This window comes from Camelus bactrianus, chromosome 34, assembly GCF_048773025.1.
Source record: "Camelus bactrianus isolate YW-2024 breed Bactrian camel chromosome 34, ASM4877302v1, whole genome shotgun sequence".
In the NCBI taxonomy this organism is placed as follows: Eukaryota; Metazoa; Chordata; class Mammalia; order Artiodactyla; family Camelidae; genus Camelus; species Camelus bactrianus.
The window spans coordinates 6,479,366-6,502,792 of record NC_133572.1 but is presented as its reverse complement, the minus strand read 5'-3'; the positions used below and the strand labels follow the sequence as shown (position 1 = coordinate 6,502,792).

Genomic DNA, 23,427 nt, shown 5'->3' with positions numbered 1-23,427 from the left:
CTCAACCACAGCTAACATCCTTCCATCTCAGGGCCTTTGACCTTTTTGTTCCCTTTGTGTGAACAATTCTTACCCCCAGTATCTGCAGGACCTTCTCTTTTACCTCTTTCAAATTGCTATACAAATATCACATCTTTTTTTTTTTCAAATATCACATCTTAATGAGGCTGACTGTGACTACCTTATTTAAAATTACCAGCCCACCTTCCTGTAAATTCTTAATTTCCCTCACCTCCATATATTTCCATATTTCTTATCATATTCTAATATATTCCACTGTTTACCTACTTGTTATCTTTTTTGTATATCATCTGCCTTCCTCCCTACAGTGCAGGCTCTAACAGTCCAGAGTGCTTTGTTTTATGCTGGTGTATCTCGGAACCCGAGACTAGCACCTGGAATAAAGTAGGTGCTCAAAAAATATTTTGAAAAAAATAAGTATTTAAGGACAAGTAGTAAAAATGTTCATGTAGATTGTTTGGCAAAAATTATCAGGGCTCTACTTGAATGACCAAAGTGTGAGAAATAATTCCTAGTTGCTATTTCTTTAGGATCATAATTATCAGCACCTCCTAAATGCATGTTTTCAGGCCCCCGCTGCTGCAGTTTCTAATATTCCATCCTTCTGCCTCATTCTCCTATGTGCTTCACTTTCCTCCCCCAATTTTTTTTACTGCCTTCTCTCCAGTGACAATTTCTACTACATCAATCTGATGCAAACGACCCAATAATTTTTGGTCTCCTACTTTTTTGCACGACCTTATGCAAGAGAAAGTTCCTTTAGGTTTGTGTTATTTAGAATAACCTGATGAGCAATATACAGCTTGAGACACAATGAATTCACAGCATGTGGGTCTTGCAGGGCGGGTGTAGCCCAGTGGTAGAACACGTGTTTAGCATGCACAGGGTGCAGGAGGTCCTGGGTTCAATCCCTAGCACCTCCACTGAAAAACAAATAAGGGAATAAACATAATCACTCCCCAACCCCCCAAAAATAAATAAAAATATGAACCAAAAAAACCCAACAAACAGCATAGGCGTCCTGACCCATCTCTCTGGCGCCTGGCTGCCCCAACCCCAACACCTCCCACACTATTTTGTGTCTAGTATGTTTGATTTAGCCAAGCTGTCTCCCAAAATACAGAAAAGCATTGGTAGAATAATGTAATTCTACTGTACTGATCCAGGGAAAAAATCCTTGGATAAAGCAATCTTCTTATTTCCTTCTCAGCTGACTAAATTTACGCAAAATTTGTTACCTGGCTTCCTAAAATCACAGGTAGTAAGAATTCTAAAATTCTGGACTTCCACTAAAATCTGGGATTGCTCATAATCATCACGTACCGAATGTGTTATGTATAAAATTTTCAATTAAGTCCACCGACTGTATTGAATTGACAACAGGAGAGCATTTTTAATTTAAAAACAATTTTTCCTTCCAGTTTTATTGAGATAGAATTGACATACAGCACTGTATACTTTTTTTTTGGTGGGGGGGTTAGATTGTCTGTCTGTCTGTCTGTCTGTCTATCTATCTATCTATCTATCTATCCATCATCTATCATCTATCTATCTATTTAAATGGAGGCACTGGGGATTGAACCCAGGACCTCTAGCACACTATCACTGAGTTACTCCTCCCCTTCAAGGAGAGCATTTTTTAAAGCTAATTCTGTCACTGATCAGTTTTGTGACTTCAGAGCACTTAGCTGGGCTTTCATCTCCTTTTTTTTTTTTTTTTTGTAAAATGAAAAGGTAGAACCAATTCTCTGTCCCGCGAAGGGCTCTTTCATGCTGACATCCCGTGTGCGTGCCGCTGCACACTAGGCCCGTGGAGAAAGGAAGAGGCCGGCCCTGCGCTCCTTCCTCTTTGTGAAGGCAGAGGCACAGGGGTTACACTGACCCTGAGCGCCTGTGCGTAGGTGATGGGTGAGGTCTGGGTGACGTCCCTCTGACTGATTATTGCTCTGTAAGGTCAGAAGGAAACTTGGGGATTGTAAATTCTTGCTTTTTTTTTTTTTTTTTTTTTTTAACTCTGTAGTTTCACAGGAAGCACTAGCAAACAAACAAAAGAGAGCGGAGAAGGGCATCCCCTTCAGGGACTGTTCTGACGGAGCCCGCCCGGATAGGAAGCGCACGCTGCCTGCCCTGCGCCGCCCGCCCACCCGCCCGCCCGGCCGGCTCGGCGTCCGGAGGCCGCGTTCTCAGGAGAGGGGCCGGGCCCCTCCCGGCGGGAACCGGATCCCAGGCTTCCCCGACGGCTCGCCCGGGATGCCCCGCAGTGCCTGGGCTTCGGCGCCGTCTCACAGCCGCCGGGCGGCCCTGCAGGAATCCGGATGCAGGCCAAGGGCAGCAGCGCGCGGGACATGCTGGACGCTGATGCGGACACCACCACGAGCCTGCGTTCCGGAGCCTCTTCCGCAACCCAGCGGCCGGAGCCCGGGCGCACAGGTACCCTGCCTCCCGCCGTGCAGACTAGCCAGGGCCCTGGCGGGGGCGTGAGATGAGCTGCCTCCCTGGGAACGAACAAACGAAGGGAAGAGAAAACGTGTCTGTGATTTCCAAGAACGCGTAACCAGGCACTTTCTACACTTGTGTGCCACATATATGGTCATCTGAGAAAATGAAACCCTGTATGCGCACGGATTTTTTTTTTTCCGTTAAGATTTTGTGGCTGGCCGTTGAGGGTGTATTGCCCACAGACGGGAGACGGTCTGTGCAATTAGAGCAGTGTCCCCTCCCCTCCCCGCGTTCCCATGGAAGCCAGATCCAGGGCTGTTTCACTTGCCACCTGCGATTGATCTGGAAACTTAAGATTTATAAAAGCTACCTTTTTGCTAGTTTTGAACTCCTGGCTTTAGAGGAGGATTTCCAAGCAGACACATGAACCCTAATATTTTGTTATAATAATTCTGCATCCCGAAGTTGTGAAGCCTGGGGAGAGCCATGCCAACATCAAGGGTTTGGTTTTATCATCTGTGAAATGGAGGGGATTAAAGCAAATGCTCTCTCAGGTCCTTTCAGCTCTGAAATTCCATGATTCGAGGATGTAAATAGTGGCCCCAGAATCAGTTACTTTCCCTCCCATCCCCTTTTGTTTTGTTGACTCTTAGGATATTATTGAGATGATTGAGTTAAATTGTGAAAGGACTTAATTTTAGTTACATTCAGCTTCCATCTGATGCTTTTGTTTACAGTAATTCACCCTTTGACATGGTAATAAAATACATATACTTTTTCAGTCCATAGAAGAGATGATTCACATACATAGAGAAGAATCTTACTTCCTAAGGAACTCAGCGAATCTAAGGCAGAAATGTGACTCGAGTTCTAACGAAAATACCCCAAACTGTAAAAGAGACAGGACGGGGTTCTAATTCCAGGGGTGCCACTTACTGTGTGATACTGGACAAGTTCATTACAAATTCTGGGGCCTCAGCTGCTTTATTTATATGACGCTAATGATGGTAACCATGCATATAGCGCTTGTTACGTGCCTGACCCTGTTTTAAGCATTTGACACATATTAATTTATATTAGCTTGAACTAATGTTAAATAGAAGTAACAAAACCGCTCTTACAAGATGCCAAGGGCTTTCTAGAGCTGTTAAGGTTGACAGCTATAGAAAGTCCTTGATATGTTGCAGACATATCAAAAAAGTTTCTTTGCAATATTCCATTCCTTGAGAATTCCTAAAGTGTTCTGTTTAAAATTTTTCTGTGGGTCTGCATCAGGGAGAGGTTCATTTAGTGCCTCCATCTTAGTTATGTCCTTTCTTTTTGACCATGTCCGGATTTTCTTCACTTTTTAAAATCTGGACGCACACTGTTCACTGTTCTCTTCCTCTTCTCCTTTATCAGCTAACTTTTTTCTTCCTTTCCCTTAATAAATATTCCCATTCACTTTTCTCTTCTTTTTTTGAATTATCGGTTTGTTTTGAAATAATTACAGATTCACAGTAAGTTTAAAAAGAAGTACAGAGAGGTCCCGGGTACACTTGACCCAGTTTCCCCCAACGATAAGTTCTTAAAAAATGTTAACAAAAGCAGGAAATTGACAATGGTACAATCCACCAGTCTTACCCAGATTTTGCCAGTTTTGCATGCACTTGTGTGTGTCTAAAGTTCTATGCAATTTTATCACATGCAGATTTGTGTACTAACTCCATAATCAAGATACAGACCTGCTCCGTCACCACCGGCATCCCCCTTGCTTCTCCCTTCCAGTTACATCCATCTCCTTCTCTTTCCACATCCTCCCATTCACCCAGTTCCTCCCATTCACCTCCAATTCATTGAAGGACCCTCGACCTGAGATCTACTGATGTGGCAGTTTTTAACTTATTTACTTACTTATTTGTTTGTTTGTTTATTTATTTATTTATTTATTTATTTTTACTAAACTATCTAGTAAGTTATGAGGTGACCCTGGGGATTTCCAGCCTCCTTGATGTGAAACAAAGTGATGATTTTGGAGTGTCAGTTTCTGTAGCCACCGGGTATGTATCATAGGATATGGTCCCTTTTCCTCCAGCAGATCCTATGAAGAGTCAGCTCTTAGGGCTGTGGCTTCAAGTGGCTTGTGTACAACTTCATTTTCACCTTAGACTAGAGCCAGGAACTCTCAGGAGGATCAGCCATCAGCATAATCCGGAACAGGGTGTACAGATAAGTTTTGCTGGGGATGGAGGGTGGAGAGGTGGGGTGGAGAGGCAGGGTGGAGCGGGATAAAACACAAACTGAAACATCTGGCAACCGTTTTGTAAGGATGGAAATGGAAAACTGTAGAAGAGGTTACAAAAGAAGTGTCTTAGAGGCGAACATCTGAAACCACTTATCTGACCCTACAGGTAGGATGTTTTGTTTTCATCTGGTGATAATGCAAATATTTAGAGGAATGTCACCATAAAAGTCAAGTTATTTATTAGAAAAATAGATCTGATATCATTTGACTGCTAAAAATAACAGGCACAAAGGTATTTTGATTCTTCAGTAGGTGAAATGAGGTCACTGATGTATTTAAACAGGGATAACAGTTTTCTGGTTTTAAAAGGCCATCTAAGTGGCAGTGAAGGGGATGGGTTGAAGGATTGTGAAACTGGATGAGCTTAGGTCCAGATTGTGCACTAGTCTAAACGTGAGGTTGGAAAAACCTGTACTGAAGGGGTGTACAAATGAGGAGGAGGGGCCGGAAGTGGAAGATACCGATTAGGTAGGAATTAAAGTTTGTGAGAATGAGGGAGATCACTGAGGAAGACAGTGTAAAATGAAAAGGCAAAAAAAAAAAAAAAAATACCCCCCAAACCAACCCAACCCCCAGGAGAAGAGTGCCAAGGAGAGAATTTTAGAGGATACAACTCAGGAACAGGCTGAGAAAGAGATTCCAACAGGAGCTACTGAGAATGGCCAGTAGAGAGTGATGGATGTGGACTGGGAGGGAGAGGCATCTAGGAAGTCGAGAGGCAGTAACGTCGAGAGAAATGGACAAGTCAAGAGTAAATAGTGCATTTAAAAAATAATACACAGTTAACACGGCAGAGAGTTCAAGAAAGAAGAAAGCTAGAAACAATGTGTTATCTTAGAAATCAGAAGGAAAATAGATTATTGGTAATTTTTCTTAGCAAGGGGTTTGAAAGGAACTAATAGTTACGCAGCCAAATAAATAATTTAAGTAAACTTCTTTTCTTTTCTTTTCTTTTTCTTTCTATCTTTGTTTTTGAGGAGCCTGGTTGTAAAGAAAAAAGGCCAAGTGCTAGGAGCTGAGGAGTTGTGGGGTTGTGTGAGTGCTTATAAAAATTCTTTTTTAAGGTGCGGGAGATTCTAACTCAACCTTAGCTGGAAAAGAAAGGGAACTACAGATCTTCACAGTAGTAATATGCCGGAGAGAGGGGGGGGGGAGAATAAATTAGCTGATGGACCACATTTCCTGCTGAAGACTAAATGTAATCCTACCAAAAAATATTAAAACCTGTCTGTATGTAAGGAAAACAAAAAAACCCTTTAATGATAAATTCAAGTTGCACTTTTCCCCTACTCATCTTAATTACAATATTCTTGAATTTTCCTTGGAATTTTAGCTTCATTTCCTCAACTACAGAATAAACTCTTCCTCAAGATGTCATGGCATAAATCACATCTACGTGATTCAACAAATCTTTCATTCAGATCTACCAAGTATGAAGCATTATGGTAGGCACTGGGGAGCCTCTGTTTTTAGGTGCTTGGGGAAGTGGAAGGAATAATCTGATTTAATAATTAGAAGAACGTGTCATGTAGTACTACTGAATGTGCCTGGGAGGCCACAGAAGCAAGTCGGGGTGAATAAATTACTGGCTGTGTTTATTCATGCGTGTATTTTTGAACGAGGTGACATTTGAGCCCATCTGCAAGTCTGAGTCCAGGTTTTCCAGGAAGAACAAGATGGGCATGGGGTGACCTCTCCATAGTGAGATCATGTGTGCAAAGGTAAAAGCAGAGAGGTCAGAACTAGTTGGGTGCAGTGTATTAATGGGTAAAAGGAAGGAAGACAAGACGACAGAGGGGAAAGATGAGGGGTGAATTTTGGACTGGAATTTAGATCAGGCTGAGATAATTTGGGGGATCATCCGCAGAGTCAAATAGGAGGGCAGGGTAGAGTGTTGGGCTCAGGAAAGGGTAGTCCTCGAAGGGAGGGGTGGATGGGGGAGGTTTGGGGCAACTGAGGCTAAAAAGGAGGATGGAATGCTACTATGCACGGCCTCTTATAGCATGCTGAGAAACATTCTTCCCTTAAGGAAGAGATTAAATGTAGGCGGTTCACCTTGCGGATAGCAACGGAAAATGTATGATTAAAGGTGGCTATGACTGAGATAATTCACAATCTGGAAATGAAAAGTTGCAAGCAGGAAAATGCTAGTCTTTCTGCAATTCCATGTGGAACTGCCATATGAAGGCAAATATGACTGTGGGATTTGTGGGGACGGCTGGGACGTGATTTAAACTGTTCAGCTCCGGAATGAGAGCGCTTAGGGAGCCCTTCCGCCCCATCATTTACTAGCTGCTCAACGCAAAGCAAATTCAGCAGCTCCTGGGCACAGCCGTTTTCTTACCCAAATAAAGGTGAATAGCCTACACTTGGTAGCGTCAGGACTTGGGAGTGGGGCGTACCAAGTGTTCCCTCGGATGCCTGAGCAAGTGTGACAAGTCTCCTCATCCACAAAGTTTCTTATACTCACAAAGGAATTTGTACTTAAAACTTGACCTTAGCACTGTAACATTTTACAGTATAGTTATAGTAAGAGGATACAGGAAAGGGGTGTTTTTTTTTCATATATATTTCTTATTATTCCTAGGGATGTTTATATCATTCCTTGGCCTCTCCACACCTTTTTCTGAACACGCCCCAGGAGACAGCATAGGGGCTCTCTTCCAAAAAATAAAACCATAATAAAACCAAGCCAAACTGAAGCATCTCCCAGGCAGCTTATTTTTCTTATTTTAGGTGGGAGTGGTCCCTAGAGAGAGACCTTGTTATGATCAGGGCACTTGGAATAAAACTCAGGAACATGAAACTCACAGTTAGGAGAAAAAAAAAATCTAGAGGGAAAAATATCATTAAGAAGGAAAAATAGCATTAAGAAAGAAAAAGTAAAATTTTCAACAGCGTTGTCTTCCCATCCTGGAAGTTGCTTTCCTAGGAAATGATTATACCTGCTGTAGAAACTCCCAAGGGCTGTGTTTCTCTGGGTCTTTGGTTAAAACAGGAAGGGACTGTGAGTTCAAACAGGGAGGAGAGACGGAGGGAGGAGAGGGAAAGATCAGAGAGTCGGAGCAGAAAAATTTCCAAATGATCAGGGAAAGATAATTCCTTAGAAGGGAACTTTTTAAACTTTGTTTCCTTGGCTGGAGCTGTGCTATGCTTTTTTCTTATTCTGCCCTAGAGTCAACCGTTAAGAAGGCTCATGTATTTATTCTTTGCACGGATGTAATTAGTATTACATAATGTTCTAATCCCTAAATTCCATCCCCTCATTTCACCGTCAAGATTTCAGTTCACTCTTTTTGATCCTTTGGGCAGAAAAATCAACACCTCCCTTGCCTTCAATATTATATAAGGAAAAGTAGCTTTCTGGAGGCATAAAGAATTTGATTTCCATAGTTCTACTGATTTCTAATTTTGGCCATGGAAATATTAATCATAAAAAGGGACAGGACTTTTTAAAATGTATGCCTTTGAGATGTGTATTAATATAAATAGGTTTGAGCAGGGGTAGACAAGCTTATGAATCAGACTCTCACATAAATCTGTGCATGGAAACCAGACAGGCTAGGAGGTGACTTTAGCTGAGTCTGCCCTCTGCTGACAGAAATACTGCTGAAAAGCAAATAGATTAAAAAAAAAAAAAATCAAGCTGTAAAGTTTAACTTTAGATAAGGCTCTGTGCCTTTAAATAATGCTAAAAATTGCATAGTTTAGGTAGTATTACATTTTCATAATTTCATTCTTCCTTCCTTTGCTCATTCAAGTATGAATTCAGCCCTTAAGTGCCGAGCGCTATTTTCAGTCCTGCAGGCACACTGGTGAACAAGATAGACAAGATCATAGTTTTAATGGAATGTACCTTCCAGGGGAAAGAGATAGACAAAAACAAAAAAAGTCATGAAAATATGACTTAGTAATCTTATTTAAAAAAAAATAAACGATGGGGTGATGTGCAGGAGATGGACTCCCAAGGACATCTTCCAAGGACATGCCATGTAGATGGAAAGCTGGATAACGGGGAGGAGGCTGCCAGTAACCCGTCTGGGGACTGATCAGTGCAGACGCACAGGCAGAGCTGACGCAGAGGTGCTACTACGGGGCCACGCTTGTTTGGCTCGGGGTAAACGGAAAGCCCCTGAGAGCAGAGCGTTTGGCAGAGAATAGTTCAGAAATGCGTGAAAGTGCGAGGTAGGGTCCAATTGAAAAAGAGTCTGGTAGAATTTTATTCTAAGTGCAACAAAACCATGGGCAGTTTTCAAGTCTCGAAGTACCGTAATAACACCTCCACTTAAAAAGAAAGAGCAATCTGGGTCTTTAAGAAAAGTGGTGTGGATTTTATTTTAAAAGTAATGCATGCCATTGACAGTTTTTAATGAAGGAGACGATTATGAAGAGAAAATGAAATTCACATTTTTTTAGGAAACAAACTTATGGTTACCAAAGGGGAAAGGGCAGGGGAGGGATAAATTAGGAGTTTGAGATTAGCGGATGTACACTACTATATACAAAATAGAGAAACAACAAGGATCTACTGTACAGCACTGGGAACTATATTCAGTAACTTGTAATAACCTATAATGAAAAAGAGTGTGGAAAAGAATATGTATGTATGACCGAATCAATATATGTACACCAGAAACTAACACAACATTGTAAATCAACTATTCGTCAATTAAAAAAAAATTCATTATAAAGCCCAAAAAATTCACATTTTAAAATATATCAATGTCTGCTTCCTGATTTTTACTTATATTCCCTGTTAGGTTGCAAGTCCCAAAAAGATACTGATCCTATGTTCTATTTCTATACTATGTTTACCAGTTATCATTCTCCATGTGGAAATAATGTTTGGCACAAACCTCTGTACCTAAAATATATGATGTAGAGGACTTTGCTAAAGAGGGAATGGATTTATGTGTCTTTAATTTTTCTGCTTTAGAATCTGACTTGAATTCCTGATGAAGCAAAACTCACAGGTCATGAAGAGACCCGAGTTGGTTGGAAGGTTTTGCTGTCCTGTTTTATTTTAATCACCGTTTTAGATACTACTGGCAGCTGACTGAAGGTCTTCCTTCTCAGATATTGCGGGTCAATCAGACTGAGAGCTGACCTTAACTCGGTGATGGGTTGACTCGTGACTCAGCAGTCTTTGCAGTTACCCCAAGGCCAACCTGTGCGGTGTGGGCAAGGGAAAGAAGCTGGCCAGAGCTTTTTTATTTTCATTTTTATTTTTGGTAAGTTACTTAGCGAGTGCAAAATTGAGATTGCTTAGATCCATCGTTGAGAAATTGATGACCATGTTTCTCTTTTGACCTATTTTGGTGCTGTCAGTCAAATGAATGAGCAAACAAAATCCTTACAAAAGAGGGACTTTCGACTGAGAGATCCCAAAGAGAAACAGTCAAACAATCGTTTCTTATTACTGATATGCAATTTGCTTTTTAGAAGAAGCATATGTGGAACTTGGGAGGGGGGCGTTTTGCAAAAGTAACAACAAATTAATTCCATCTCTTCTCTGTTGATGTGAAGACTCGTTCTTTGTTCAGGCATTTTCGTAAGGTCTTTCACAACTTGAATTTTGACAAAAAGAAGGTTATACAAACAGCCGTTTAAAGATAATAGTCATGCCACCTTGATGCTGTGCAAAGGAGGACAGGGTGGATGGGGAGGCTAGAAGTGGGTGGGGCTTGTGACAGCATCTAGCTATGATAAGTGAGGCTTGGCAGGGAGCCTTGTGACAATGTCTCCAGGACAGAGGAAATGTTATCTAGCCCCTGATTACTGTTATCCTGCAAACTTTGCTTCTTCCCAGAACCAACTCACTTGCTACTGACATAGATCCAAGAGGAAGAAACAGTGAAACCCTGTCTTTTCTTTTGCTCCCGGCAGGACACCGGCCCTCTCCTGCTTGGCGCCCAGTGGCCCTGGTCCTGCTGACTCTGTCTCTGGTGCTGCTGACGGGCCTGGCGGCTCTGGGGCTTGTGTGTAAGTCTGAGCTCTGACTTGGGGGAGGAGTCTGGTTCCAAAGTTTGTCTAGGAGGAGAAATGCTTGTTATGGATTTTTTTTTTTTTTACTTTAATTCTGGAGCCTGCGAATAGTTTCAGTGTCCCTTATTGTAATGCAACTCTGTAAATGAGGTGTACTGTGGAAGAGGCATTAAAATACAACAATCACTTACCAGCTAGGCTTTTACATTCTGTTTGAGATAAGAAGGTTTTTGTCTGTTTGCGTATATGTCAATATTTAAATTCAGCAATTTTTAATGAATGCAAACATGGGCCCTCTTCCATTCCACAAACTAAAAATAGACTTACCATATGATCCAGCAGTCCCATTCCCAGGCATATATCCGGAGGGAACTCTAATTCGAAAAGATACATGCACCCCAATGTTCATGATTCATGAAGGGTTTTTCTGCTTAGAGTTAGAAACCTGGAGTTTAAAGCTAAGTGTTGAAATTTGCTAGCCAAGTGATATTAAGAAAGTTACCTGTTCTCACTAAGCCCAATTGCAAAGCTATAAAAATACAGAAGCGATAATATGACGATTCCAGTGACTAAATGGGGTAACAATACATGGTACGTTGTCGATACTCAACAGAATGATCAATAGATAAATGGATCTATGATTTCAGGTTGAGTAAAGGTTTGACAATGTACACAAAAGGGCCTATTGAGCAGTAAATAGGGTTAAGAAATTTATCCTTGAAGTTAGGAACTGTTATTGTGACTCCACATTTTCAGATAAGGAAACAGAGAAATTAACTTGCTGAAGGCAGTGCAATTTATTTTGTACTAGCGTCCAAGCGTGAATGTGGGCAATACGAGAGCACAAAGCCTAGGCTCTTAAACGATGTACGGTTTTGTCTTCCCCAGATGTAGAAAGTAGAAATAAATATAGAAATGAAGAAATAAGCTGTCCAGTCTGACTTGGTAACTTGGGTTAGTTTTTCAGTTCTACCAGCTCTCCAACGCTCAGCAAGACAGCATTTCTCAAAAGGAGGAAAGATTGGGGAATCTCTCCCGACAGCTGCAGTCTCTCCAAACCCAGAACAGGAAGCTCGCAGAAACTCTGCATCACGTGGCTGAAAAACTCTGCCGCGAGCTCTACAACAAAACTGGAGGTGAGTCCTGATCACTGCGCCCCCCCTCTGCCCTCAGGATCTCTGTCCAGAGAGGGCTGTCTCCCCTCAGTGCACCTGGGAACCCTGTACTATTTAACTAGCCGTCTGGCAAACTTCATAAAGAGTTTGGACCTCCTGAGATCCCCCCAGTTATTGGGATCATGTAGTTCAGCTATGTCTGTGTTACTACACATGAGAGGATTCATCAAATCCAGACATTTTAAATCATAAATACAATTAACTTTGAATAACCCAAATAACACTACTAGTAAATAAAATACAGGGTTATTTCTTAATTTACTTTGGCACATAAACACCAAAGAGTAGTAAACATTTCATAACGCGTTTACAAATCTTTCCTCTTCAAGATGTTAATGAACTCATAATTACAGTTCTTGAATTTTAAGAATCATATAGGGATCGGGTTAAAAAGGCAAATTCCAGTTATTTTAACGTAGTATGACTTGTCTGGGTACCAAAAATCTGCATTTTAATAAGGACCACGTAGGACAACAAAGCCAAGGGCAGATGAAGCGTGCTGTGGTTACTGCAACTGGATAGGCTTAGGAGCACCCCCTCAGCCCTGTGCCTTCTTTTCCTTCTGTCCTTTTGGGGTTTCCTAATACCCAAGTCTAGTCAAGTCAGCCTTCTTTTCTGTTCTCCTTATCATGCACGCATAGGAAGCAACATACGTTTCCAAGTCCCCAGTTTTTAGTTTTCTTTCAGGGACTTTGCAGTAGAATGAGGTCTCCCAGTCTCCCACATACACGCTGGTTCCCACACTAACCAGACAGCCTGACTGCATGGTCACCCAGTAGGTAACGCCAGTGTGCACGCTTCCACTTCTTCGAGGGCATCCTTCCCACGGGACCCATGAGCTCACTGGTCACACTTTCTTTCTTTTCTTTACTCTTTTTTAACTTCATTGAGGATTAACTGACAAATATAATTATATCTATTTAAAGTATACTATGTGATTATTTAATATGTACCATCAAGTTCAAGATAATTAACACATCTACCACCTCATGTAGTTTTGGGATTTTTTTTTTTTTTGGTTGTTTGTTTCTTTTTTTTTTTTTTTTTTTTTTTTTTGCTTTCTATGTATCTAACAACCCAGTGCACATTCTTGCATTTTTTTCTCTATTGGGAACCATATCATCAAAAGATGATCAGGTTTCTCTGAAACCATTTTACATCTAGTTGTATAAAGACAAATATAAAGAAAATTACAGAAATAAACTATATTTGGTTTAAATATAAAATCTACATGCAGATGCATTAATGATGTTCTTGGTTTGATGTTTCTTCCCACTTTTATTTTGCTGCTGTCCATTTCTTACTTTCCTCTTTCCCAGTATCCATTCATCCACGCATCCATCCACCCATTCATCCACCCATCCATCCATCTATCCACTCAGCTAGTATTCATTAAGGGCCTTCTGATGCATACTATACAAAACACACACCGACTTCTGTCCTCATGGACCTCTCATTCTATTGGGGTGATGGTAATAAATAGATTTAAAAACATGAAATATAATCATCAGCTTCTGTGAGTTTGCTCAAAACTTTTCCAGTTTGAATACTGAAGATCTTGCATTCTGGGAAACCCTAGGTTCCAGGCACACAAGATTGATTGGTCAATATATATACATAATGTATGAGAGAGTAATCAATCCTGTGGGGAATAAAGTAGACAAAGGAAGGGAGATTACGGATTCAGGGATGGTGCGTTGCTAATTTAAAGAGGGATACCACGAGCCCTTAATAAAGATGATGATGTAAGAGCAAAGACTTGAAGAGTTGAGAGATGCAGACATAGGGAGAAAGAATAAACCAGGGCTGGGAAGTAGGAAGTTCAAGAGCCCTAAACTGTGAATGCACCTCCATATTCAAGGAATTGTGAAGAATCTGTGTGCCGTAGACTGAGAGGGTAGAAGACGAATAGGGGGTGTGGTAGAGGTTATTTGTGGCATTAGGGGACATCGTAAGGGATCTGGCTTCCATCTGGAGCAAAATGAAGATTCATTATGGGATCTTGAGCAGAGGAAATACGCATCTGACATGAGTTTTTAGAGGCTCGTTCTGCAAGTATGTTGAAAGTAGACCCGGAGAGGGAAGGATAGAAACAGAGAAATCACAGAGGAGATGGTGCCCCAGCTGGGATAATATCAGTGGATGTAAATGCATGATGGACTAGAATGGGGTGTGAGAGAAATAAAGCAGTCAAAGAAAACGCCAGAATTCTAGGGCAAAGCAACTAGAAGCAGAGATGAGATCAAGTGAAATGGGGAAGAATTCTGTGGTTACGAGGGGAAAGGTTGGCAGTCAGGAATCCTGTTTCAAACATGTTGAATTTGAAATATAACTTAGACATCAGGGTGAAGCACTGAATAGGCAGTTGGATATATAAGAAATAAGGTCTCGGCCAGAGATATAACCTGACTTTCCAAGCACATCTCCCAAATTATTTATTTATTTAAAGCCTCGTTTTACTTTATGAAATACTTCAAACAGTCAGAAAAATACAAACAACAATGTAATTTCCATTTGCGTATTGACCACTCAGATTTTAACATGTTAACATTTTGACACTGGATTGCTTTTAAAAGCAAGACCTTTTTGTGGAATGATTGAGTCTCTACCCCACCCTACATGCACAAGGGACTTGGTTACAGGTACCCAATTCTTCAAGCCCCAAGGCCATGTGCCCACATGGATGTTACACCATGGATCTCAGGACCTTGTTCTTATATTTTCAACCACTAGCCGCAGAGTCCGTTTCCCCCTTGACTTGTGCATTTATTTCTCTGACTTTGATGCCCCCTCTTAATTTCTGACACATGGGGATTTACTGTTCCAGTTCAGGCTTGGGTTAGTATTCATGTGATCTTTTTTCTAAAAATTCATTTCCTTATATTTTAACTGAGAAAAGATCCATATCCTATTGGTATACATTTCAGTAAAAAAAAAAAAACCTTTTTATTATTATATAAGAATTATATATTATTATATAAGAAGAAAATGATAGAAACTGTAATGGTTTCTCAAATACAGTGCATATATATTGAGTTTCTGAACAGATGGAAAGTTCTTTACGAATTGAATATCCTCTCTGAATGCTGAATTACACAGGGCAAGGAACACTGATGTTTCAGTCATTCATGACCAGATTCTATCGTCCATAAAAGCGGCAGTGTCTGTTCTAATTCCCAATGTATGTGCAGTACCAAAGACAATTCCTGGCGTGTAGCAGATGTTCGATGAACGTTTGTAATTTTCATTGCCTGAACAATTAAATGTCTAAGAGAAAGGGGGTCAATTATTTCTTGGGTCATCAGGTATTATTGAATTTCAAGAGAAGAAAGGGTAGAAAATAACTTACCAAATTTGGTTCCTTTTCAAGAACACAGATGCAGCCCTTGCCCAGAAATGTGGAAGTGGCATGGGGACAAATGCTACCAGTTCTATAAAGAAAGCAGGAGCTGGCAGGGCTGTGAATATTTCTGCATTGCTGAGAACTCGACCATGCTGAAGATAAACACACAAGAAGTGCTGGTAAGGTCCTGAGGCTTGGTCAGTGTTTGAAGTGTTCTCAAAAAAAGGGACTTTAAGAGAGTGTGCAGGAAGATTCTAACGAGTCAGTGTCTACAGATTTTCCCATTTGTTGCAATCGAGGGCTAAACCGTATTCCTATTGCTCTGACTGATCCCCTGAGATCATCCTTTGTGGAATGATCTCCACAAAATCCACCCCTTAGGAACATGAGAGAAAGCCCTCAAACTCCCCATCAGTCAGGAGTCAAGTGAAGAATACCTTAATTTCTTACCTCCTTTGGTTTGGGTAGAAAGGGAACAATATTGATGCAACATCAGAAAGATGAAAGTAGAACTTCTCGCTCTTCCATGTGAAACCGACAAAACTTTTGATGGAAAGATATTTAAGTAAATCATTGCCATCGTCTTCAGGTGAATATCCTGCCTTCCAGAGGTTTACAGTCTAACACAGGCTGGTCAAAGCAAATAGGAAAATAAAATGGGCACATACTGAGCTAAGTACATACAACTCAAGTGCAGTATTAAAATGGTACGAGTGTTCCCCTTTCTCTTACATTTGTCATTGCCTTTGGATTCAGTTCCTCAAGTAGTGTGACTATTATTTATTTAACACTGTGTTAGCAAAGGTCTGGGCACTGAGTAGTTTATCAACAAAGAGTTATTTAATTGAAATAAATACTCAACTAACAATGTACCATTCAATTGGGGGGGCACCATTCACTTGGAAACAATATTTTCAACTTCAGTGCTTTTGTTATGCCTGCTCTGTGACTATTGCTTAGTGATAATTTCATTTATATTTCCAGTAATCTTTTATGGAATCCGTATGTGCCATTAATTATTTGAGAGACTGAGGATGTGAAAATGAATAAAACAAAGTGGATGTCCTCAAGGAACTCATAGTATAGTGGAAAAGAAAGACATAAAAATGGATAATCAAAATAGATTTAGATAACTTCTGAGTTAAAGAGTGAGGCTAGATAGAAGGAAATAAATTACTTTAAACATCTTCAATATGGCCAGTAGAGAAGGAATTACATATATGTAAATAAACAAACATGTGTATACATATATATGAAACACTTTTCTTTCTTTCCTTCTTTGCCTGAGACATAAATCATCCTTATAAATTCTTCTCTTACCTCTTTCTGCATCAAAGTGTATTCATTATTCTTTCCTCCTTCCTGGTCAGTTCCTTTCACATGTATTTGTAAAGATTATGAATCTTTGGACCTGGAGATTGTCACAGTAAGTGAAGTAAGCCAGAAGGAGAAAGAAAAATACTATATGATATATGGAATCTAAAAAAACAAATGACACAAATGAACTTATTTATAAAACAGAAACAGACTCACAGAGCTAGAAAACAAACTTGTGGTTACTAGGGAGGAAAGGGGGGAGGTTGGAGGGATAAATTGGGAGTTGGGGATTTGCAGTTACTAACTACTATATATAAAATAGATTAACAACAAGGTCCTACTATAGAGCACAGGGAGTGATATGCAACCCCTTGTAATAGCCTAGAATGAAAAAGAATATGAAAAAGAATACGTATGTATATGTATAACTGAATCACTGTGCTGTACACCAGAAATCAACATTGTGACATTGTAAACCGACTATATTTCAATTCAAAAAAATTAGAGAATTAAATAAATAAATAAACAAACAAAGATTTCTTCCCCATTCTGGCATTTCTCCTTAGGTCTCCTTCCGTTTCCCAGAATCACTGCACATATTCTTTATGTCAGTCTTGTTTAATCCTGTGTTTAATCCTGTGACTTGAAAATAGTGGGTTATTTATAAATCCTGGTTGATATGATTGTCAGCTTCAGAACTTCAGGGTATAGTCCATGTTTATTAAGACGCAATAATTCTTCAGCTGGGACAAATTAACTGACCTCAGCATGGACACCTTTTCTCTTAAATGTACTCCGGTGTTGTTCTTGTACTAAAAGCGCTGGCCAGCCTGACCCATCTCTGTCCGCATGTAGTATGGCATCTCTAAAGCTGAAGTTTTCTTGTGTGCCTTTCACAGGACTTTGCCATGCCCCAGAGCTACTCTGAGTTTTTCTACTCTTATTGGACAGGGCTATCCCGCAACGGCAGCGGCAAGGCCTGGCTGTGGATGGACGGAGCCCCTTACTCCTCTGAACTGTAAGCCTTCAGCACGTTTCCTGGGAGAGGCACTGAATAGCGAGGTTTTGCTTGGGTGACCAGAGTCCAGCAGTTTGGTTCAACAAGCGTTATTGGAACATCTGCTTTGAGCTGGGATACTGTGTTTGTTGGAGGACGTCCAAAGATGTATAAAACATAGTGCTTAGTCCCAGAATGGCTTGTGAACCAGTGAGAGGGACAGACTGGGATTCACTGAGAGAGAGAAAGAGAGAAAGACTGAGGTCTCTTATGGATGAATAAACTGACGTCCAAGTTGCGATGGTGACGCAACCCCACAACTTGTCCACACCCAGAGATAGTGTAAGACCTCAGATTTCTTGGCTTTCTGTGCAGTGAACTGGGGAGCACATCTTTAAAAATACAGTCTCTGAGAATCGATTTACTGACAATGTAAACAAGAATATTATTAAAAATTAGTTTTACTCCTGTGAGTGTGTGTGGTAGCCTTTGAAATCGCAGATGTGTATCTGCATCAGCATATATGACAGTTTAAAGCTGTGTTTGAACACACACCTTTCTATATACCCATAAAGAGGATGTATTTTACCAGGGAATGGTACGTATTCAATGTAATTACTTTTATTTTACAGTTAAATAAACTGAGTCACAGATGAGATAGATAATTTTCTAGATGGCAGTTAATTCCATCGAATTTACAACAGTAAAGTACATCGAATTAAATTCTAATTTTAGTTAGAAATCATTTCTGTTGTTTTGGGTGATCTGAGGTGACTAAGAATGCACCTGGAAATTGAGGGACTGAGAGAAAAGAGACTGTTGACCCCGTCTTTCCAGTAAACTCATTCTGGGTATCTATTCTGTAATTTTATCAAGCTAAGGTCCATCCCTGTGTACTTTTTGGGTACTTAGCATTTCATTTTAGAAATAAACTGTGAAACAATTAACTCCCCCCCCCCTTTTTTTTAAGGTTTGAGATTACAATAGATTTCAGCAGCCTAAGAAGCAGGGACTGCGTGACCATCCTCAACGGAAAGGCTTTCTCAAAGGACTGCCGTGAGCTGAGGCGGTGCGCCTGTGAGAGAAGGGCGGCCAGGGTGGAGCTGCAGGGGCTCCAGCCGCCTCTCTGAGGTTGGGGCCACGTGTTGCTGGGGTCACGTGGAGGTGAATGGTTCTCCAGCGACAACTGCGACTTCTGACCCTCTGCAGAGAAACTGAAGACTCTGTTTTGCAGAACAAGGCAGTCTCGCTGTGTGTTCCTGGCATAGCTGGGGTTTCAGTTCCCATTTTCTCCCATTGAATCCCTGTTTATACCTTTCAGGTACTGAAGAACTGATAATAATAAATGTAAATAATGTAAAATGTGATTCTAGCATGGACTTGTGATGGAGGGAAAAGTCGGCATAAAGGTGCCCTTCAAAAGATGCTACCAGCCAGTGTTGTGGTTGTGTGCGCCTCATTGAGAGCTTGTAGAGAGTCTCAAGAGTGCTGAGTATTTCATTATTCCAGGAACACAGGAAGTCTTTGAGATGCGTGCTGTCTTCAAGAGGGCGGTTTTAACATTTTAAATGTTACATCTTTCCAGGCACGCTTATGTCACCAACACGTGGCTAAAGATGAGTGGTCCAGACTGCAGTGAGTTATCCAATCAGGTCACGGCAAGTGAAGGGTAACCGACATCTGCACCCAGGATGCACAGCTGGCTTCTTGCGCAGGGCTCCTTCCTCAGGGTGGCCACACACACAAGTATAACGGGAATGATCGCAAGTGACACCATCACAGACACTGACTTCGCTGGCTTATGGATAAATCAATTTTAGGAAAATCTGTTCTAATTATTTTAATTATTTTCAACAGTGCAAAGTGGGATGCTTCAGTTTCATTTTCAGTAAAAATCTATCTCTTAGTGAAATGATATTAAATTAGCAAATAAATGATAAAAAGAACACTTTTGTATTTATTCTCATAGGACTGTGTCACTTATCAATTGGTAATTGTAGATTTCTTCCTTAAGAATTTTCTCCTCGATTAGTTAGGACATTTCTTTATGTTGAACACATTTTGTGTTGATTTATTGTGCTGTGCAAAAAGAAAGGTGTCTGTGGCCATAAGATGGGAGCTTTAAATCCCTTATTCTGATTCATTATCGGGCAAATCCCTTTACTTCATGAGGTTTATTTCATTAAGGAGGAAGTGGAAATATTTACAATTTCCTCATGGTGTTACTGTTGGCTGAAATGAGGTACATGTGGAATTAGTTTCATAATCTATATTGCAATATAAAATGTATGGAATATTAAAAATAAGTAAAAAAGCAGAGAAGGGATTTAGTTTTTAAAAGTAGGGTAGTAGCGGGTGGGGGCTTAGCTCAGTGGTAGAGCATATGCTTAGCATGCCCGAGGTCCTGGGTTCAATCCCCAGCACTTCCATTAAAAAAATAGGGGAGGGAGAGAGGGTACAGCTCAGTAGTAGAGCACATGCTTAGCATGCAGGAGGTCATGGGTTCGATCCCCAGTACCTCTGTTAAATAAAATAATAATAATAATAATAATAATAATAATAATAATAATAATAATAATAATAATAATAATAATAAACTTAATTACCTCCCTCCCCCTCAAAAAATAAAGTTTAAAAAAAAAAGGAGCAAAAGCAAGCATAAGCAACCTTCTCTGGAGACTTACATTCATGAACAGATGGTAGAGAGGCACCCACATCAGGGAGCTGTGGATATTACCCAATATTTTCTATGATGGGTGCAGGTACTTAATGAATGTGTTTAATACAAGAAGCACATAACCAGAGACAGGGATGAAGCCTTTAGTTAAGCGATTATTTTTTAAGCCTTGCTACTGCAGAAAGAAAATATGGTTCATACGAGAAGGTCCAATGATTTTGTGAACTAAGGTGTCACATTGAGATTGCAGACATAAAGTTTTGACCTCTGGCATCCTACAGTCCTACAGACTAGTTCAGGGCTGGGTGACTCTTTAAATGCCATTGCTTTAAGGAGTCTGGCTGCGTGGAGGGTAGGTGTTGGATTGTGTTCTCTCTCCAAATCTGCAACCTAAGGGAAAGTGTCACTTTAGATGGCTAGGAGCGAAAAATAAGAGCATTGATTTGATATTTGTTGTTCTTGAGGTTATTTCTATTCATCTTTGTCCTCAGTTCCCTCGTCTGCATAACAAAACCCACAGTATCGATCACAATGTGAGCAAATACTGCAAAAGAACAGGAAAGGAGCATGGGACAGCATTCTCTCCACAAAATTTTTCTTCTTCTGTTTTTTTTTTTAAGAATACAACAATTTCAGACTATTTCATGACATATGAGAATTACATGGGATGAAAGTTTCAGTGTCCCTAAATAAAGGTTTATTGGAGCACAGCTACGGAAAAAAAAAAAAAAAAAGAAAGAAAAAGAAAAAGAAAACAAAGAATCAGAACATGAATTTGAAGCATGATTTTCTCGGGACAGTTTTCCATTGAGAACCAGAGAGAGCAGCGCCCTGTGAGTTGGTTTTCTACCACGAGACTTTTTTTCTTCTAGGCTCTTGTGTGTTGAGGTAATTCTGAAGCAATTGTGGGAAAAGTCAAATGAGGATCATGGCCTTTCCTGGTAGATCTGAGTTCCCCAGGGTACAAAATGAGCCGTGTCTTTTCCTGAGGATATTGAACCAGCTCTTAAACACTTATCAACAGGAAACAGGCCAGGAGCCCTGGAACAGCAGGAAGTGTGAGAAGTGTGCTGGGAGCTTCTACTGTGGAGATAGAAGCAGATTGCAAAATACGTAGAAAGGTCTAGAAGGTTGTCTCAGCGTTGGCCTCAACATTTGGGAGTCAAATACTTTCCAAAGGGATTCTTGCATTTTTTGAAGAATGCCAAATGCAGCACGATCGGATTTAAAGTGTACATAACTTCTTTCACAAAGCTCATCGCATGAATAGCTTTTTAGACTCTAATGATACATTTTATTTTATCAATAGTACGATTCTAAAGTTTTTCTTTTCACACATTTAATGTCTTTTGAACAGACTATGTTAAAAAGCTTCTTTACATTTGTAGAACAGAGTTCTATTTTTCCTACTGTCTGCCTTTTTAAAAATGATTCTGGAACTCAATGAGATGGATTAAAGAGACCCCATTCCTTACTGGTGGGAGAAGGATATGAAACTGGTTATCCTGGAGCTGAGGTCCAATCTCTTACCGCTGTGTTGAAAAAATGCCTTGCTATACCTGGCCAAGAGCCAACTGCAAGGAAGAAATCTTCCCCGACCCCTGCCACATCTGTGTGGAAAGCAGCACCATCACTGAGGAAACCTGAGAGGTTTGCGCCAGCTGCACTGTAGACAAGACTGGTAGACATGGCATTGCGTGCTGGCAGATGACATCAGCCGAAGGATGTTTGCCTCTTGCTTCATTGTCCTTCTTCTAAAAAGGGTTATTAAATGCTTCCTATCCTTTCTCTAAACACAGCTCCATGACAATACTTTGAGGAGTCTTGAAGGAAAACATTCTTTATTACTCAAATTTGCTATTGTTTCTCTTTATTCCAGGTTATTATAGTCATCTGCCAGCTGCCAGCTGTCAAAACCAAACAGAGGAGATGACTTATAGCATGTTTTCTTTGCTATTTTCCTTTTATAAGTTCAGCAGAAAATGGGAGAGAATCCCTTTTATTGGAAATTCCCACCATGTAAACTCAAAGACAAGGGTAAATAAAGAAATAAACCTCAAAAAGCGCTCTTCCAATCCTTAAAGGACATTCTCTTTCAGAGGTTGTCTTTTACAGTAGATTTCCCAGTTGCTTTGAATAACTTCCACTGCCCCAGTAAATTAGGTTTTATTTTCCGTTACTTCTTTAAGTGGTGCCCTTATTATAAGGCGAGAAAGATGAGAATCTAATGTATCTTAGCTACTCCGTGTGAGAAATGAAAGACTGAATTTAGCATATATTTGATGAGAGTCTGCTGTATGGTAAAGGTAAGGTGCTGTTCTAAGGAGGGTAAGTGGCAGAAAGGTAACACACTAATACTTAGAGAACTCTTTCCTCCTTTCAATCACAAGACATTTTCACATCCATTGTCTCTGGGGAACAAGCGAGTCTATGCTTCAAGAAGCCCATAGACTTAGGACAGAGAAAACCTAAAGATTTATTTGAAAAGACTAATTAACTTTATTTATGTATTTAATGGAGGTACTGGGGATTGAACCCAGGACCTCATGCACGCTAAGCATATGCTCTACCACTGAGCTGTACCCTCCCCCCACAACTTTAAAACAGACATCCTCTCCAGACAGTTGGTGACAATTTATCCATACACTTTATCTTCTCAATATTTCTATAGCCTGAGCAGGGAATGGGGACATTTTTATCTGGAATGCGCACATGAGGTTGATGCCCTGGGATGGCTGGTGATTTACACCCAATGATAAAGGTGTGTGTTAAACTCTGTGCAAGGGCTGTTCTCAGCAATTTACATGTATTCACAGCTTAGTCCTCAAACAACATCTTGAAGTAAGTTCTATTATTATTTTACAATGAGGAGATTGAGACACAGAGAGATGCAGTGAAAAGTGCTGGTGTGTCAACCTTGAGAATTCAAGCCATGAGTCTGATTGGTGAGCAGTGGGGACGGGCAGTGAGATGGAGGCGAGACCCTGACATTGGCAGCCTGACTCTTCCCACAGCTTGCCTGTAGTTCTGCTGGTTCTTCTCTCCAGGAGAACCCTGCAGTCCTAAAAATGGTACTGTCTTACCATCCCTTCCAATCTGAAGAAGCCACATCTCTGTCCTCCCATCCTACTGGCCTGATAACATAATGCGTGGGAGCCCAACAAATGCATAGAAAGATCTGGCAAACAG

The 23,427-nt window shown here is 40.6% G+C and overlaps 1 protein-coding gene across 4 annotated transcripts; it reads left to right on the top strand.

Annotated features, from left to right (window-relative positions):
- The first annotated feature begins 1,900 nt into the window (after positions 1-1,900).
- Positions 1,901-19,507, top strand: CLEC1A (C-type lectin domain family 1 member A). 4 transcript variants are annotated; one of them, XR_834674.3, is made up of 7 exons: positions 1,901-2,451; positions 10,631-10,726; positions 11,689-11,865; positions 15,275-15,426; positions 17,464-17,582; positions 18,532-18,882; positions 19,147-19,507. XR_834674.3 is itself a non-coding variant. In XM_045510228.2 (7 exons), exons 2-7 carry the CDS (start codon positions 6,177-6,179, stop codon positions 18,689-18,691), a joined length of 717 nt encoding a protein of 238 aa, XP_045366184.2. In that variant the 5' UTR covers positions 4,712-4,850; positions 6,078-6,176; the 3' UTR covers positions 18,692-19,507. The 4 variants fall into 4 exon arrangements, 3 of the variants coding, with proteins under 3 accessions (XP_010944700.2, XP_045366184.2, XP_074213948.1); XM_045510228.2 differs by lacking the exon at positions 1,901-2,451 and adding exons at positions 4,712-4,850; positions 6,078-6,189 and having other exon boundaries at positions 18,532-19,507; XM_010946398.3 differs by having other exon boundaries at positions 18,532-19,507.
- The last annotated feature ends 3,920 nt before the right edge of the window (positions 19,508-23,427 follow it).